This window comes from Monodelphis domestica, chromosome 4 (assembly GCF_027887165.1).
Source record: "Monodelphis domestica isolate mMonDom1 chromosome 4, mMonDom1.pri, whole genome shotgun sequence".
NCBI lineage: Eukaryota > Metazoa > Chordata > Mammalia > Didelphimorphia > Didelphidae > Monodelphis > Monodelphis domestica.
In genome coordinates, this window is record NC_077230.1 from 37,237,903 (window position 1) to 37,256,739 (window position 18,837).

The 18,837-nt window shown below is 34.3% G+C and overlaps 1 protein-coding gene across 1 annotated transcript in view; it reads left to right on the top strand.

The window, feature by feature from the left end:
• Positions 1-2,045: 2,045 nt before the first annotated feature.
• The window catches only part of MAP3K15 (mitogen-activated protein kinase kinase kinase 15), an 89,073-nt gene continuing 72,281 nt past the window's right edge, over positions 2,046-18,837 (top strand). Inside the window, exons 1-3 of the mRNA XM_056826079.1 lie at positions 2,046-2,058; positions 2,232-2,371; positions 5,221-5,244. Of these exons, the coding sequence (XP_056682057.1) occupies positions 2,046-2,058; positions 2,232-2,371; positions 5,221-5,244 (177 nt within the window). The remainder of the gene's footprint in view (positions 2,059-2,231; positions 2,372-5,220; positions 5,245-18,837) is intronic.

Consider the following 18,837-nt stretch of genomic DNA (forward strand, 5'->3'; position numbering starts at 1 on the left):
GAGAAGGGAATAGGGCTTAAATACCCCTTCTGTTTAGGCTGGGCCAAAAGGCCCAAGCCCTTAGATAGCTGGGGCAAAGAAAAAAGATCAGTCCCTATTACTCACGTGTCCAAAATGGAGAAACAGTCTCAGAGGCCCCCACCTTCAGCTTCCTTCAGAGCAAGCTTCCTCAGAGCCCAGGAACCACACCGACCAAAAACTCAACTCCTCCAGTCTCCAGACCCTCCTATCTTTAAGGAAACCATCCAAGTTGCCTCCCCTCAGTCCTCACATCTACCAATCACTCTTCATCAATTTCCCTGTCAATGGAGGCTCTCGCTTAACCCAGGACCGCCCAGAGGTTTCTGGCTTTTGCACATGTCTGTTGAAGGTCATATTTTCAAATGATTAAATCTATACTCCTTTGTTACAGCCCTTTCTAAATCCTGTTAACTTGAGTATGGTAGAGATTGGAATAATTAAATTTTGATCTAGGCTGCAGCCCTTACTCAATCCTATTAGGACTGAATAGGGTGGAGATTTATTCCAAGTATCTCCATTGTATCAATTCTAAAATCAATCAAGACTCAAAGAAATTCCTGTTCTATGCTTAAGCATAGGTCAAAGTCCTTTCCATTGTTCAGCAAAGGGTTTCTGTCCTAAAGTAATCTTAAGAAGGGAAGAGAAGGAACCTCCCATGCCAATGGAGTTCCCATTCCAATAGACTATCAGTAAGAAATTTTCCAAGTATGAAATATCCCAATGGTGAAATTTCCAACATTTATAAGTCTAAGGAAATTTGAGGTTTACAATAGGCTGCCAAATCTGGAGTGAGAACCAGAGTTCAAAAATGGCTTCAGATACTTCCTATCTTTGCAGCCCCGGGCAAATCACTTACCCTTGTTTTTTCATCTGTAAAAATGAACTAGTGAAGGAAATAGCAAACTGCTCCTGTGTCTTGGCCAAGAAAACTCTGAATGGGGTCATGAAGAGTTGGACATGACTGAAATGACTCAACCATAATAACGTTTAAAAAATTGTTGGCTCTGGGTCAGCTAAGTAGCACAATGTATAAAGTACCAGGTCTGGAGTCAGGAGAACACTGGTTCAAATCTGGTCCTGGATACTTCCTACCTGTGTGACCCTGGGAAAGTCACTTAACTCTAACTGCCTAGTCTTTGTTGCTCTTCTTAGAATTGATATTAAGACAGAAGGTAAAGGTTTTTAAGAAAAAATGTTGGCTCCATGAATACAACTGTTATCCCAATCCTAGCACATATAGTCCTTGCCATCAAGAACTCTAGAATCTAATGAAAAATTTTTAAGGTTTTTTTTTAAACAGTCCCAGTATTTGAAGATTTGACCTCTCTGTTTCATTGGATTAATTTAGTATTATCTAAAATCCTGTTTTAATTGAAAAATTTGTTAATATCCACTCAAGGGGAATATGGGCCAACAGAGAAGAAAACCAGAGGGTGACTAAGTGAAGTGGATACCTTGGATTCTTTTGTAGAGATGTAAACATTTACTTTTTTCCCTTAAGGCAAGATTTTGAGCATATTTTTCCAACTGGTTTAAAATTTATTGCAGCCAGTATTTATTTGAATTCCAAAAAATAGAGGACAGACTTGTAAGTAAATATTAAAAATTAGTATCTTTGAGTGCCTGCTTCATGATTAGATGAATCAGAATTAGATGAATTAGAAAGAAAGTTAAACTAGGAAGATCTGAGGTTGATTTAAGCTCCACAAATTTACTGACTAGATATCTTTGGGTAAATCATTAAAAAAATTTTTTTTTCAATTTTACCATCTACAAAATGGGAATGATAATAGAACCTACTTTTCAGAGTTGTTGTGGAGATCAAATGACATATTGTAAGATATTTTCAATATTAAAGCATTATAAAAGTCCTATTAATACATTATTTTATTCTCATTACTCTAGTTAATATTGATATTTGAACTCAATCATTTCTTAAGCTCTACATAGACCATCTTGGCTCACAGTTGCAGTACAAATTGCACTTCATTGCTGTTTGCAATCAGTGAGAACTCAGGAAAGGAATGGTAGTAGAATGTAAGCTTCCTTAAGGCAAGGACTGTTTCATTGTTTTTCTTGGTATCCACAGTGCCTGGCACAGAGCTTGGCTCTTAAATGTTATTCAATTTATTTTTATTGTGTCAGTAAATTATATAACCTTTTCCCATGCTCTTCCTTCTCTTTCCTTGACTTATTACCAATAATTTTAGATGTTGCTGTGGTAGATATGAGTGATATTTCCAGACAGCCATCCCTCTTCTATCACCTTGGTGTACGGGAAAGTTTCGACATGGCCAATAATGTTATACTTTACCATGATATTGATGCAGATACTGCTCTCTCACTTAAGGTAAAGTAGGCTTTTCAGATCCATCTATTTAACATAGTTTAGGTGAATGAAATTCTGCTAAGGATTGAGATATTATAGTTGAGGAAGACCATGTGGAATAATATAGATACAAATTTGTTCCTGCAGTACCAGAGATTTGTCTTAGCAAGAAAGATTTGCCTTCTTATCTTTGCTATAAAGGTGTATTAGCATTGCCCCTGAATGAAGTTATTTCAATGAAACTCAAAGCACTTGATTGAATGCAGATAATCATCTGAGAAATCATTTGCCATTTCTTGGCTCTTTAAGAACTATATAATGGGAAATGGCCTCCTGGATATTCCACAAACTTGACACTCCATCTCTCAGCTCTGATCATTTTCTCTGACTGTTCCAAATACCTGGAATGCTCTCTCTTCTCTACTCTGACTTCTGACCTCCTTGGTTTCTCTTAAGTCCCAACTAAAATCCTGCCTTCTATAGGAAGACTTTACTGGTCTTTTTAAATTCTAGTGCATTCATATTTATCTTGTATATAGCTTGCACTGAACATATTTGTTTACACATTGTATTTCCCATTAGATTGTAAACTCCTTGAGAGCAGGCACTGTCTTGCCTCTTTATATGTCAAAGGTTTAGCACAGTGTTTGGTACCTAAAGGGTTTTAATAACTGTTTATTGAATGATTAAAGTATATGCAAATTTAACTTCTGGAACTTCTTGAACCTTCCACTCATTTATGCTGCCTTCATTGAACTGGATAGTTTACAGCTGAAGCCTCACCCACTTGAAATCCTTTTAGTGTGTGATTTCATCCAAATTTCCAGCTACAAATTAGCTACTCATGATATAAGAAATGATAAAAAAAAAACAAAATATTGAAAGTGATAGCTCCTGCCATTTTCCCAACTATTTAATCCCAATATTTAGGGAAAAAATTATGACTAACTTTAAAAAGAAAATGTATAATTTGTTCACTATTTGGAAACTACTGAGGATTTAAAAAGTATCTGGTATATTTATGTACCTAGTATTAAGTAACCTAGTATAGTTGTAAGCTTTCCAAATTTTAATGCCTAAGTAGACATGTCCCAGGTCCAAACTATATTAATATACTATTTATATCAATTAGATAAATACCTATGATTATAATCAAAGAAATCAATGAATTACTGTTCTTGTTAGTCTATGTTAGTTTCCAGGAAAGTTGAAGCAATTTCAAATTAATCCAATTGACTGATATCTAGACAGATTTGGATTTCATTAAAGATGTTAAATTTGTAGTTTGGTAGCTGTGTGTAAGGGAGGAAAAGGTTTATTTAAAGGTTGGACTGGATTATATTTAAATAGGGTCACCAGGAATTTATATTAATTCCAAAGAGATAGATTTAAAATTTATTTAAAAAATATAGAGTGAAGTAAGAAATCAGAGAGAGAATAGGGTAAGATATCTAGCCTAAGCACTAAGAAATTACTCCTGGCCCCTGGCTCAACCCGGGCAGGGAGAGTTAGTCCTTAGACCTCGGCAAAGCCAAGGACCTGGGGAAGTCTCTCTCAAGAGGTAGTTTTTTTAGAAAATCCAGCAGTTGAGTCAGCTTTTCACTCACCAAGTGTCAGTCCAAATGAAGAGATTTTAGAACAGTTTTACCAGGAACAGGGTATTGGGCCCAGTCAGCAGATTCTTCACCAGCCTCAACTCCAAAGCATGCAGAACTCTGTAGAACTGACTCAGGAAGTTATAACTCCCTTTAAAAGACACTTTCTTTTGCATTACTTCCTGTGTCTTCCCCTAATTTTCCATCTACCAATCACAGTTGAAGCTTTGTTTTAAGATTGCCCAGGGGCAGTTAATTTAATTCTGATTCATCACCCATGATTGCACATGTGGGTCATAGACCTCCCCAACTCAAGTGTGAATGGGGTGTTTACACCTTTGGCGATTAAATCTAAAAATGGGCAGGAGTTACAATTTCATTTTCATAATTAGGGGAGAGTTAAATTTAATCTTCACAGGTGACAGATTCTTTGTTGTCATTTTTTTAATATAGGAAATCATGTGAATTTAATAATCAATCTCTATTTCAATAGATAATTACTTAGCTATGGAGTTCCATGAATAGCTAAATAAATAAATAATAACCTAGATAAAAAATAGAAGAGATCATTTTAATGAACTGAGATGAGCTAGTTAATTGTGATACTAGAAATTTTTGTTAGTTTCCTCCTTCTAACTTCCTCTTTGGGGACTAAAATTTTGAGAAATCTTAATGTTTCATAGAAATTTAGGAGGAAATGTATGGAAACATGGGCTATTTATCACTTTTTACCCCCTCTAGATAAATGTTGGTTTCCCTACCTCTTAACTGATTTTCTTCAAAGACTATGTAATCATTTTGCTAAATTAACTGGCTAATATGTGGGGGAAAAAAGTGGTGAAACCCTCAGAATTCTAATGGACACTTATAATCTACTTCCCAAGATATTTTCTTCTTAAGGAAGACTTGTTCTCAGATGCTAAAAGTCAATTTGGCATCAAAATGATACTCCTCAGTGAGAAAAGGGTTATAAAATCAGAGACCGAAAAATTTGTAGGGAAAAAATGAGGGCAAAGGTTTAGGAAATCTTCTATTACTATAAATGACTATCTGTCAATTTGGTTCAAAAACTATGCAACTAAGAAAAAAGAATATCCTAGCCAGAAAAAGTAAACTATTTACTAAGCCATATTATACATTTTTAGGGAGTTTTGCAGTTATTTGCTCTTATTGCAGGTATGTGAAATGTAATCGTTGCCCTTATAAATTATTCTTATAATTAACTGTTTTCAGAAGCATGTCTTGATTTATTCTGTTTGTGCTTATTTCTTTCAGGATATGGTTACTCAAAAAAACACAGTAAGTATTAAATCCTTAGATTTTTAGTCTTGTCAATTGTAAAATAAAATGCAAAACTTTTCTTGAATCCACTCCAGTGGAACTTTGAAGTCTTTTGATGCAATACTATCCAGTGTTTGAAGTTGTAGGAAGTAGTATCGTTCACTGGTGATGTGTAAAGAGGTTGTTAGGAGAAAGGTGATCAATGAGAACAGTCCTTATAAATGATCCCCACATCAACTTCAGAGCATGCCTAGGGATGGTTTCTGGTTGACTTACCATAGAGAATAAGTTTGGCAGCTGAGTTAGAAGAGAGAATGCTCACCAAAGGTACTAATTGGACAAAGCATTTTCTTATTTTCCTCTTTGGCCAAAATAGAGGGTAAACATTGTCCGAGCCTTGTGGGGAGGGAGCATGTTTTCCCCACCTTTGTCATAGATTTGAACAGTTTCTTTTTGTGAAGGAATTTTTGTAAGCATTCTCAGTTCTAGCATGCAGCAAATTGTAAAGGCTTCTCTTCTTTAAGTGGTGAGTAGATGAGAAACAAAGTCCTGCTCATTCTTTAAGTCCACTTGGGGGAAGAATTCTTAAAATATGCTGTCCATGTTCCTATGGATTGGGGTCATTGGCCAACCTTCTCCAGCTCCCATTATAGAGAGATGCGGAAATTAGATGGTTTTATTTGCATATTACAACTTTAATGGGGGAATCTTTTTTTTTTTTAGTTTGAAAATGATTTTAGAATCTCCTAAAGAGAATGATCATTGCCCCATCCATCTGCATACTGTCTTGCCTAACTGCTGCTTCTCCTGCTATTCCAATAGTGTAACTGTTATTTTCAGGATTAAAACTCTTCACGTGCTTAGACAATAGGAAAGCAATGTGTTGTAATGAAGTAAAGAAAATAATTAGACGAGGAGTCACGATGCTTGGGTTCTAATTCCAGGGCTTCCACTAATTGCATTACCTAGGAAAAGTTATTTAAGCTCTTCAAGTTTAATTTTTCTCATTATCAACAATTAAATGTTCTCTTTTAGATCTAAATTTCTAAGTGAATTGTAATAGGAAAAAAGTTGAACTTGAAAGTATCATAGGGAAGAAGTATGAAAAACTTTTTTTGAGTGATAGTGTTTTTAGAGATCCCTAAAGACTATTATAAGAGCTATTAGATATACCAGTGGATAGTGTACTAGACCTGGAGTCAAGAAGACCTGGATTCAAATCTGGCCTCAGGAATTTCCTAGCTGTGAGACCATAGGCAAATCACTTAACCCCAATTGCCTAGTGCTTGCCACTCTTCTATCTTAGAACTGATATTAAGTCAGAAGGTAAGGGTTATTAAAAATAAAGATTATTGTAGGAACTTCTTGAATTTGACTTTTGCTTTTCGAAGGTCCTGTCTGATGCATGACTTAGATGTCACCTAATTCTCCTTAGACCTTTATTAGTTATAACTGTTTTTCTTTCCCCTATTCTCTCACTCTACACACATAATTACACCTTCTCTTTCTAGCTATCTTGTAGTTCCTGGGAAGTACATTTGGTAGATTTTAAGAAATTTTAAAGGAATTGGAAAATAATTTTTGTGTGTGATGTTTTTGTGTTGTCTCTGATTCCTATCCCCAGGTTTTGTCTATGTACTTTAAAGTGTCAAGACAGTTAAAGATATCTAGAAAAATTAAAGAATTTAAAATGATTACAAAGTTGGAAAATAGTACCTGAGATGAAATTTGTAGTCATGGATTTTGTGGCTTATATGGTTAAAAAAAACTGAATGAAGGATGCTTACTGACAACTTTTAGGTATGTGAAAAATTATAAGGAGGGTAGAAATTAGTTATTTTTCAAACTCCAATAAGGTAGAACAAAGAAAAATATGTTTGAGAGATTTAAGAGAAACAACATGACCTAAAGCAGAGGTGTAAAACTCATGGCAACATGCCCCCATACAATGGGGTATGCTCAACCATATCAAAATGTAATTAATTAGGAATAAGTTAACAAAATAAACAAATAAATAAGACATAAATAACATTTTTAAAACAAAAATATATTAAAATAATATGCCATGTTTTATAGTGTATAAGATTATATATTACAGATATTAATTGTCATATATATTACACATATATACATATATTACATATATATGTATATACATATATGTATATACATATATATTACAGATATATATTGTCATATAATATATTAAATATAAAAATAATATAACAAAAGATAATGAATATAATTAAACATAAATTATATTAAAATTTAAAATAAAATATAATTATATATTATATAATGCTTAATATATTATATGTTATTTTTATTTATAATATGTAATATATTAAATATAAAATATAAAACAATGAGCATAATAAAACACCAATAACATTACATTTTGTGACTAAATGAATATAACATACAAGAATCTTTATGTACCAATTGGAGAAGGCAGTATTAATGGCCTTTATTTCTATTTGAGTTTGGTAGCACTGGACTAATGGAGTAGAGTGCTATCTTCTGTTTCAGGAACCAGGACCTGGATTCAAGTTCTGCCTCTGACATATACTAATCATATGGCTTTGAAAAATCACTTTATACCTCAGTGTCCCCTGGCAACCCTTTTATGGCTATAAGTTACATAGTAGATGCCAAAATACATTGGTTGAGGCAGTTTCAGCAATGAGAATTCCCTGTACCAGTGAAATCAAAGGTCTTATTTCTAGAAAACAAAAATGAATCTTAAAAAAGAAAAACAAAAACCCTTGGTACAATATCTTGGTACAAAGAGTAATTAAACATTAGAATATAGTAACAAAGTGATCTGTGAACTTTCAGACAACCCTTGGACCTTTTGAGAATATTGATCTGCTTGCTGTCTCTCATTGGAATTAAATTTACCTAATTAGCAGCAGAGAGTTGGAATAGATTATCTCCTGACTATTTTTCCAGCCTGATGAATTTATTATTCTTGAGTTAATTTAGATGATACTTTTTAAGTAAATTAGGCTCCTAGGTATAAACTCATCCTTGGTAATAGTGCTAAAATTCTAGAGCTGAAAAGTATAGGTATAGGCATCCAGTGATGCCTACAAATTAGATGTTCTGTTAAGAATTTGTATGACCCAAATCAAATGCCAACAGTCAGCCATCTGAAATGGTCCATATAACCTGAAAAAATGGAGATGTCCTAGTTTTGGGTTGGGAGATGGCATTTATTTAAAGTTCTTTGTGATAGCAATACAATATGCTATGCTCAGATGAAGGGTAGGGTAGGAGAAGGAGAGTATAAGAAGACTGGAAAGGTAGGAGGGGGGCTAGTTTATAAAGGGCTTTGAACAGAATATTATGTATTTGATCCTGGAAGTGATAGGGAATTCCTGGAATTGACTGAATGGGGAAGAAGTTGATATATCAGGAAGATTGATCAGACATCTGAATGGAGGATGAATTAGATTTAAGAGAGACTTAAGGCAGGCAGACCAACCAGCAGGCAATAGTCAAAGCTTGAGGTGTTGAGTACTAGATGGTACAGTGGGTAGAGTGCTGGGTCTGGAGAGAAGAAGACTCATCTTTAAGAGTTCAAAACTGGCCTCACATACTTACTAGCTATGTGACTTTGGACAAGTCACCTAACCTTGTTTATCTCAGTTTCCTCATTTGGAAAATGAGCTGGAAAAGAAAATGACAAATTACTCTAGTATTTTTGCCCAGAAAACACTAAAAGAAGCCATATATGTTTGAAATAACAGGATGGTGGAAGTGTCACAGGAGAGTAACTTTGGGAGAATGATTCAGGTTGAAGGATGAGATCAGAAGCCAGACTTTTAAGAGTTATAAAGCAAGTGAGAAGAAAGGAAGATGAGGCAGGTATTGTAGAGAGACATCTCAAGAAATTTAGCCACAAAAAGGCCAAGATTAATGGGATGATACCTAGCAGGCATGGATGGACCAAGTGAGAGTTTTTTGAAGATGGGGCAGACATGGGCAATCAAGAAGCAGCCACTAGATAGGGAGAGATTGTATGAGCCAATAAATATTTATTAGATCCTTACTATGTGTCAGGTACAATGCAGAGTGCTGGAGATTCAAAGAAAAGCCAAAATATGGTCCTTGTCCTCAAGGAGCTTACATATTAAAAAAAAATCCTTACCTTCCGTCTTAAAATCTATACTTGGTTCTAAGGCAGGAGAATGATTAGGGCTAGGCAACGGGGGGTGGGTGGGTGGGTGGGGTGACTTACCCAGAGTCACCCAGCCAGGAAGTATCTGAGGTTAGATTTGAACCCAGGACCTTTTGTATCTGTGCCTGGCTCTTAATTGACTGAGCTACCTAGCTGCCTCCAAGGAACACACATGTTTTTGAAAATTTTTTTTAATTAGTCAATTTAGAACATTATTCCTTGGTTACAAGAATCATATTCTTTCCCTCACATCCCCCACCCCTTCCCATAGTTGATGTGCAATTTCACTGTGTTTTACATGTGTCCTTGATCAGAACCTATTTCCATGTTGTTGATATTTGCACTAGGATGATCATTTAGAATCTACAAAGGAGCATACATTTTAATAGAGAAGACTACATGTTTAAAAAGGTCATGTGACATGTGTATATATATGTGTGTGTGTGTGTGTGTGTGTGTGTGGTATGTATACCACACACACACATACACACTATAAATGGAAGATAATCTCAGAGGAAAGGCAATAGCAGTGGTAGTGGTGGCAAGAGCATCTAGTGTTCATGGAGGACTAGTGCCTTTGCTGTGAGGGTTTGCCAGAGCCTTTCAGGGTTGATCATCCACCTTTGGTGTCCCCCTACCACCTATCTCTCACCTGTGTCTCCAGGAAACTGTAACATTCCCAACAACCATACCTGGTAAAAACCATATCAGCAGATGGGCTAAACCAGGTTGAGGGTCACTGACAGACCTTAAACTCATCAGTGAGTTAGGGGAATGTCTGGCTCAGGTGTAGGAAGATTTCCCTCAGTGGAAGGGAAGAGGACAATTTTCTCCAAAGGTCACGAAGGTGGCCGAAGCAAGAAATGTGGAGTGTTTAGAGCTTGGTCAGACACGGAAGACTTCAAGGTTATCTATTGCATCTGAGTCATTGATTATCTTCCTGGTTTGTGTCTTGCCATTAGAGTTGGATGACTGGAAGAAAGAATGAAGCTGTTGACTTTGTACAACTCTGCCCCACTTAAATATACACCCCATATGACCACTGGTCCTCAAAGGACAAACAGCAACAATGGTGATGGGGCTTGTGTAGAGGAGAGAGACTGGGAAAGGCCCCTTATAGAGGTGGGACTTGAACAGAGTCTTCTTAAAGGAAGGCAAGACATCCAGAAAGAGTAGAGATAAGAAGAAAACATTCAAGGTATGGTATAGGATGGCAGGAGGTAGATTATTTTATTTGAGAAACAAGTCCAGAATCCCCTGATTGTAAAGTACATGAAGAGGGAAAAAGTAAAAGACTAAAAAGGTAGGAAGGGGACACATTTATGAGAAACTTTAAAAGCCAAAGAAAGGATTTTACATTTGCTCCTGGAAATAATAGGGAGGCACAAGAGTTTGTTGGTGGAGGGAATGATGTGGCCAATCATATACTTTTAGAAAATGGTACTGAATGGTGTTCAAAATTCTCTGAATTCGTTCCACCAACTCAGATCCTAAATTTTAATAGATAATTTAATGATTTTCTGTGGCTAAAAATAATTCATTACCTACTGGTCTTCTTTCTAACAATGAACTTCTCATACTCAAATCTAGTCTCTGATTACTCTGTCACTGGGCCCCTGATCAAAACTTTTTGCCTGTTAAAGTTTATGATTTGCTGACAAAGTGTGCAGGAATCTAGATCACTCTAATCTTCCTTCAAATCATCCTCCATCCCCATTCCCTGACAAAACATCAGAGCAGGAATAAAAAGGAAAAGATTATTAATAAAATTTGTGGTATAAAATGACAGAATTGTCAAAACTCTCTTTGCTTGGCATTATTTTCAGTTTATAATTCTTAATAAAAGTACCAAAACAAAGCTGTGAAAAATACATAAAACAATATGTATTTGTATACATGTGTGTTTATATATATATGCATATATATATATGAGAGAGAAAATGAATATCTGCTTATTCGAAGAGGCACAATTCATTTATATTTTTTACAAGATCTAAATGTTCTTTTGATTGCTATTGTCACAATTTAGGTCGTAATTCAGCATTTTTGACTCAAGAATTCTTCCAGTTTAAATTGAACTCATAAATGTAATTCTTGAGAACTTAGTCTTATTTAAATATAGAATGTTCATTTTAAATTTTCATTGATTATTTTAAATAGTTTATTTCTCTTTATGCTTTTTAAAAATTCTTTAGAAAAATAAGACTACATAATGAAAAGGGACAATAAATGAATGGGATTAAAGTCTGCATAGACATGACACCAAAAAAGTAAAAAATCATATAACAAAATAGGAGAATCATGGACATTTTGCCTAGGTAGCTTTGGAAATATTTAGGTATTTGACATGTTTTCTACACCAGACATGTTTTCTTAAGGAAACCATTGATAGTAAATACTCTGGACTGAGGAATATAGCCCTCAATTACAGGCATAGAATAAAATTGAAATTTAAATGGAGCCTGGCACTTGAGCACCTTCAAGGTAAACCTCATAAATAGAGCATCTGTCCCAATTTTGTAACTGGACCAAAACATGCAGGTGGGAGTTTTATATCCCATGATAAAATCTTCAGATATGGCAGAGATTCAAAGATCCAGTGGTTAAAATTGTGCTTGGTCTGATTTTTCCATATGTCATGCCCTAAAGCCAGGGTGAAAATTTACCTTGTAAGCCTGGGAATTATCGGGAAATTCCAGAATAGCCTCAACTTAGTATGTGGTTAAAATACCATCACTATTACCCTTTAAATTAGGTCCCCAGCTCTCAAAGACCTCCCTTAGATTTGAGAGAATATGATTTCTAAACTTAGTCAGTGGGTATTAAGTAGAACTGATTCTTCTTTACTGTTCCTATATAGCCTAGGGATCTGTAAAAATAAATTTCATGTTTCAACCATATAAGGGGCCATAGAAGCCTGTTTTTATTATTATTTTTTAATTATAGTAATACCTGGGGAAGCTAGGTATCACAATGGATAGAGCACTGGGCCTGCAGTCTCAGGAGGTTTTAGGTTCAAATCTAGTCTCAGACACTTCCTAATTGTGATGCTGGGCAAGTCACTTATCCCTAATTGCCTAGCCCTTATCTTTGAATTAAAACTAAGACAGAAGATAATGTTAAAAAAACAGAAACCTATGGTAATACCTATCTAGTCATTTGCTCATCCAAAAAAAATGAGTACCCCTTATGTGCAGCAAACTGGGCTAGATATTGAAGGAAAAATGATTTTTAAAATGATAGCCCCTGTGTTGAAAGCGTTGGTATTCTATATGGTTGGGTTGGGATAAGATAAATATAGAATTTAATATAAAACAAGTTAAGGAGTAATTGGGGATACTAGAGAGAAATCTAGGTAAGTGCTCTGGGAAGAACAGTTAGAAGAACTTTGAGAAAGAAAAGAACATTTGTAGCTGGGAAGATTGGATGGAAAAGATGTGATTCCTAAGCTGAGACTTGAAGAGTAAAAGTATTGACCACTTTAGGTGATCAAAGAATGCATTTCAGACATGGGAGATAATCTGTGTGAATGTGCAAGGTTGAGGAGAAAGAAGATGGCAGAAGGAGATTGGGAAACAGCTGCTAGTAACTAGAACATATAGTTCTTGTGAAGGGGACTAATAGAAATAAGGATAAAAAGGAGGAAGATTGTGGGGACCCTTAATTGCCAATCTAGGGAATTTGGATTTTATACAATTTACTGTAGGGAGCCCCTTAAGGATTTTGAATTGAGTGACATACATGGTCAGACTTTGCACTGAGTAGAGCTTGTGAAAGTTGTGTGAAAAATGCCTGGAAAGAGAAGAGAAGGAATTTGAGAGATGTTGTGGAGGTAAAAATTAACAATTTTGGGGCATGAAAGATTAGTGAGAGGGAAGAAGCAAGAAAATATTGGTACCAGCAACAGAAGTGGGGAATCTGTGAGGCAGGGTAGGTTTAACAAGGAAGATGGTGGACTTAAGTTGGACATCCAGATGTATATGCCTAGTAGCCAAATGGCGTTAAACACATGAAGTTTAGGGGAGAAATGATGATTGAATTTACAGTTATGGCAGTCATCTAGCTAAGAGCAATACTCAGTGGTGCTTATGAGGTCACTGAGAGAGACAGAGAAAAAGATGGAAAAAGAGACAGAGAAAGAGAGATGGAGAAAGAGACAGAGAGAGGGAGAGAGAGATGGGGAGAGAGAGACAGAGACAGACAGAGAGACAGACAGAAGTAAACCAAGAAGAGAATTGTCACACAAGGCAAAGTAGGAGTGTAGGAGTATCCAGGAAGACAATGTGATCCATATTGTTGAATACTGCAGACACATTAAAGAGGATAAGAAGTAAAGAAAAGGCCAATTGCCTATAGCAATTAAGAGATCATCTCTGAGAAATAAGCATCATAGATTCATCTGAGCTTTTCAAAGTATGCTTTAGCCTGAATATGTTTAGAGTAAAGGTTCTTAATTTTTGTGTGTGTGTCATAGACTCCTTTGACAATCTGGTAAAGTTTATGAACTCATTCTCAGAATAATATTTTTAAAAGTATAAAATAAAAAATATATTTTTAATTACATTTACAATTATAATTACAATTAATTACAAAGGAATTTGATTCCATTGAAATACTGTTATCAAAATCTTTTTTATATCCAAGTCCATGGATCCCCTGAAACCTATTTTTGGCACAGGAGCCTCAATTTAAAAATTCCTGATTTAGAGCTTGATTTCAAATGAGTAGAACTCATCTTTGACATTCCCTCAAGTCAAGAAATTCAGTAAGTATTTATAAAGTGTTTGCTCTGCATAGAATACTTTGCTAGGCACTAGGTGAGAAAGAGAATGATTAAATAAGATGATCCCTGCTCATATGAAGTTCTTACTCCTAGGAGGGAGATGTAGTCCAAACACAAGGCTGTGATACAAATAGACCTAGAGAAGGGTAGAAGAGAGGCAGACTAAATATCCTATGAGAACTAATAAATAAGAGATTATATTCAACAGTAGGAGGGCTCAGAGAAAGCTTTGTGAAGAGGTCACATTTAAGCTAGAATTTGAAGGATGGGTAGAGTTTCAAGATGTAGAAGACCTCTTTCTCTCTCGTGATGTAACCTGATCTTTTTCATGGTGGATCTCACCTGTATGAGAAGGAACAGGATTCAAGATGAGCAAAACACACATCTGTTTTTTTTTCTCTTTGAAAGGATTGGTGAATTTCTCTGCCTGAATTCAGATTCCATGCTACTTTTTAAAGTGGGGGCCAGAATTTCAAATACTATTGCCACATATGCTATCATCATATAGAGCAAAAATAGCATGTTATTTCTGAATGGGTTGTACTTTACCAAAAATATATGATCTTGAAAATGATATCTTTATATGTATTTACTTTCCATAATTGTGCCATCTTAATAATCTCTTTGGCGTGTTTTTGTTTGTATTTGTATATGCTTGTGGTCTTGCTCCTCTTTCAATCTGGAGTAGGCTGAAGGTGCCAACCACAAAATTTTCCTTCCTGTTTCTGTACCTCCTGAATACCACAGTGATAGTATGAAAAAAGTATGTATTCCACTTATTCCTGGTGAGTGATTAAAGCTATTATGTTGCATGATGCAGCCCTTTTTGCTTATGTAATTCTGTGACAACAAGCATTGTTGAAGCATGTGCATGTTTGAAGCATCAAAGGTTTGTTTCTGCAAAATTTAATGTGAAATCTTATACCTAGAAGTATTATACCTAGGAGGTCCTGCTGGAAGATGTCTTTCAATTCTTATAGAATATCCCACATAAAAATTGATAATTATTTTATAGTTATGTAACTTTATGTTTAGAGTTTTCATAATTACAGTAGACTAAAATCTCTTATTTTGTATTTATAATTATATGTACCTATACATTTTATATATATCACATGCATATATAATAATTATACATTTTAATCTGGAGCTTTGGTTTTTTTTGTAAGTATTTGATGACTAAATCTAATAGAATATTATGAGTAGTGTTTTTGATTACCCCGGGGGTTCACAAGATATTTTTGTTTTTGTTAAAAAGGGATTGAGGAATAAAAAATATTGGCTATTCAGCACTAAGAAAATCTAATATCTCTGATGGCCCCTTTATCCAAGTAGATAATACCTCAAAATAGTTAAATGGCTATTAAAATTTTATCTTAAGCAGATCATGCCTTTCACTGAAAAAACAAACTCTTTGATGATGAACTTAGCAATTATTAACAAATATAAATATTTTTATATACAAAGACACAAAAAGCTTTTATATAAACTTTAGTTATGTATAGTTTATTTTAAAGTATATTAAACAACATGGTAGTAACAAAAATGGCCTAGTTTGTTTCCTCTTCCAACATTAAAAAATTTTAATATGTTTAAATTTTTCTTCTGCATATTTTAAATTTATTTTTTTGCATCTCTATCATTATATACTTATTCAAACCCCTTTACTATCTAGTGGAATGATATTTTCATTTTAATAATTTTTATGGTCTGAAACTATTGTTTGTATTGGTGGTGAATCTTATTACAACATTAAACAAATAGACAAGATATAGTATGGAGATTGCTGCAATAAAGCCATGACTTTAATATTTAACAAAACAAAATAAAGACAATCACAATTATCTAAATTTTATGTGAATTATTTACAAAATATGTTCTCTTAACTACTTAGAGAAAGAATTAAACCTTTCAAGTTTACAGAGTCTAATAATTATCAAAGAATCCAATTTTCTTACTTCATAGTTGATTTTTTCACTATATTGAGTAGCAATTTAGTTTAGCTATTATACCTTTTTAATTCATTTTCTTAATTTTTTTTACAGACTTTTGAATTTTTTCAGCATGGTTTATTGTCATGGGGTTTAAATGCTTTTTAATCTTGCCTTTTAAATACTATTAACAAGTTACAACATTTGTACAGGAAATACAAAATATTTCATCAATTCTTTTATGATAAATCATTTTTTCTTGGATTGGTATTCAGATATTCAACAACCAGGCTGTGTTGAGCAAAAAACTTAAAAGCACATTCTTCCTTCTCCTCTGACCTGTCCCACAATATCAAACTGCTAATCAAGTTCAGGATATTGCTAAGATAAATCCTTTTATAAACATTTTACTTACTCCCAAACAAATCTGTTATAAAACTTGAGTTTGCATTGACATATTTTGCCATCTGCCACTAGCCATAAATAAAAATCAGAGATCATATCACTTGGCTGTGTTGGGCAGTTTTGCCATTTTGGCACCATCGAGTCCTTGGCATTCTTACAGGGAGATCTGAAACAGTTAGTTGGAATTTACTCCAAATTGAAGGGGACATTTCAATTAGAAAATCTGGTTTCTTTTGTTCATTTAATAGTGTAAAAGCCCAAAGAAAATGGGAAGAGATGTTTATATAGCTTTACAAGAAATAACATCCTTTATTTGGCTAATGTTTATGGACAGGAATGGCATTTTTGTATTTCATTCATGATTTGCTTTTAATGATAGACTCAACCATACTGAGCTCTGCCATATTGATTTTAGGATTAGTTTTATTGGAGCCTACGAGTTACAATTAACTGTGATTTGATATTGCATATCTTTTTATTGACACAATCATATGCTTGAAAATTTAGCTAGGTTTTACCTCTGAGTTAACATACTACTGTCCCTGTTATTGAGTTATTTTGTAGATAGCAATGGCTACATAAACTATGGAGTCAGTAATCGAAAAATTTATATGACAGTGTCCTCACCCTATCAGTTTTTCATGGTTATATAAGTATATTAAATCACTTAGAGATTCATCCATAATCCTTGTCTTTTTTAATCAATTTAACCTAGTTTTAATTGGATAAACACTCATGAAGCATTTAAATAATCAAATGTCTCTTTAGATATTATTATAAATGAGTATACCAACTAGAATAACAAATATTTTCTTATTCTAAATTCTGTAACCTTTAAAATTTACCATAACCTTGAATCCCTGATGCATAAATTTAAATGTGTATTCTGTAATTTTAAGATATTTAGATCTTTATAAGTCTCCAGTTGTAAAGTTATCATTTATGTTTCTTTTTTATTTCTTCACTATTATTTATTTTTCACCTGAAGATTTTTGTTTTTATATCTCCTTAAATATTTTAGACTATTTCTCCACTTCTTCTCTACCCATAACTTTACTAAAGCCTTTTAAGACAGTGTTACTGTATTTTCACATTTTCAAGGCTTTTTTATTTTTATTTTTTTCTGGGTTATACATGTATTATAATACAAAACATATTTATATATTATTAATTTTTTGTTACTAATCTTATGAAACCCAAACCCCAAATCATATACCCATATAAAAAAGTGATAAATCATATGTTTTCATCTGCATTTCTACTCCAACAGTTCTTTCCCTGGAGGTGGACAGCATTCTTTTTCATAAATCCCTCAGAATTGTCCTGAATCATTGTAGCAAAGTTTATCACATTTGATCATTCTACAATATTTTAGTTGCTGTGTATAATGTTCTCCTGGTTCTGCTTATTTTACTCTGCATCAGTTCATGTAAGTCTTTCCAGTTCTTTCTGAAATCCTCCTGTTCATCATTCCTTATAACACAATATTATTTAATCAACATACACCACAATTTTTCAACCATTCCCTAATTGAGGGACATCCCTTTTGTATCAAATTCTTTCCCACCACAAAAAGCATAGCTTTAAATATTTTTGTACAGAGGTTTTCTCCTATGCCCAAATAACCTTTCCAAGAGCCATTCTTTTTTCCTTGGATTATTTCTTCATGATTTCTATTCTTGAATTATTATCTACATTTCTTTAAAAATTGTTTTGGATTGGAAAACGAGGGGATGCCCATCAATTGGGGAATGGCTGAACAAATTGTGGTATATGTTGGTGATGGAATATTATTGTGCAAAAAGGAATAATAGAGTGGAGGAGTTTCATGGAGACTGGAACGACCTCCAGGAAGTGATGCAGAGTGAGAGGAGCAGAACCAGGAGAACATTTTACACAGAGACAAACACACTGTGGTATAATCGAACGTAATGGACTTCTCCATTAGTGGCAGTGTAATGCCCCTGCACAATCTGCAGGGATCAAGGAGAAAAAAACACTATCCATTAGCAGAGGACAAACTGAGGGAGTAGAAACACCGAGGAAAAGCAACTGCCTGACTACAATGGCTGAGGGGACATGACAGAGGAAAGACTCTGAGCGAACACTCTGATGCAAATCCTAACAACATGGCAATGGGTTCGAGTCAAGAACACATATGATACCAGTGGAATCATGTGTCGGCCACGGGGGGTGGGAGGGAGGAAAAGAAAATGATCTTTGTCTTTAATGAAAAATGCATGGAAATGATCAAATAAAATACTATAAAATTAAAAAAATTGTTTTGGATACATTAAAACAGAGGAAAA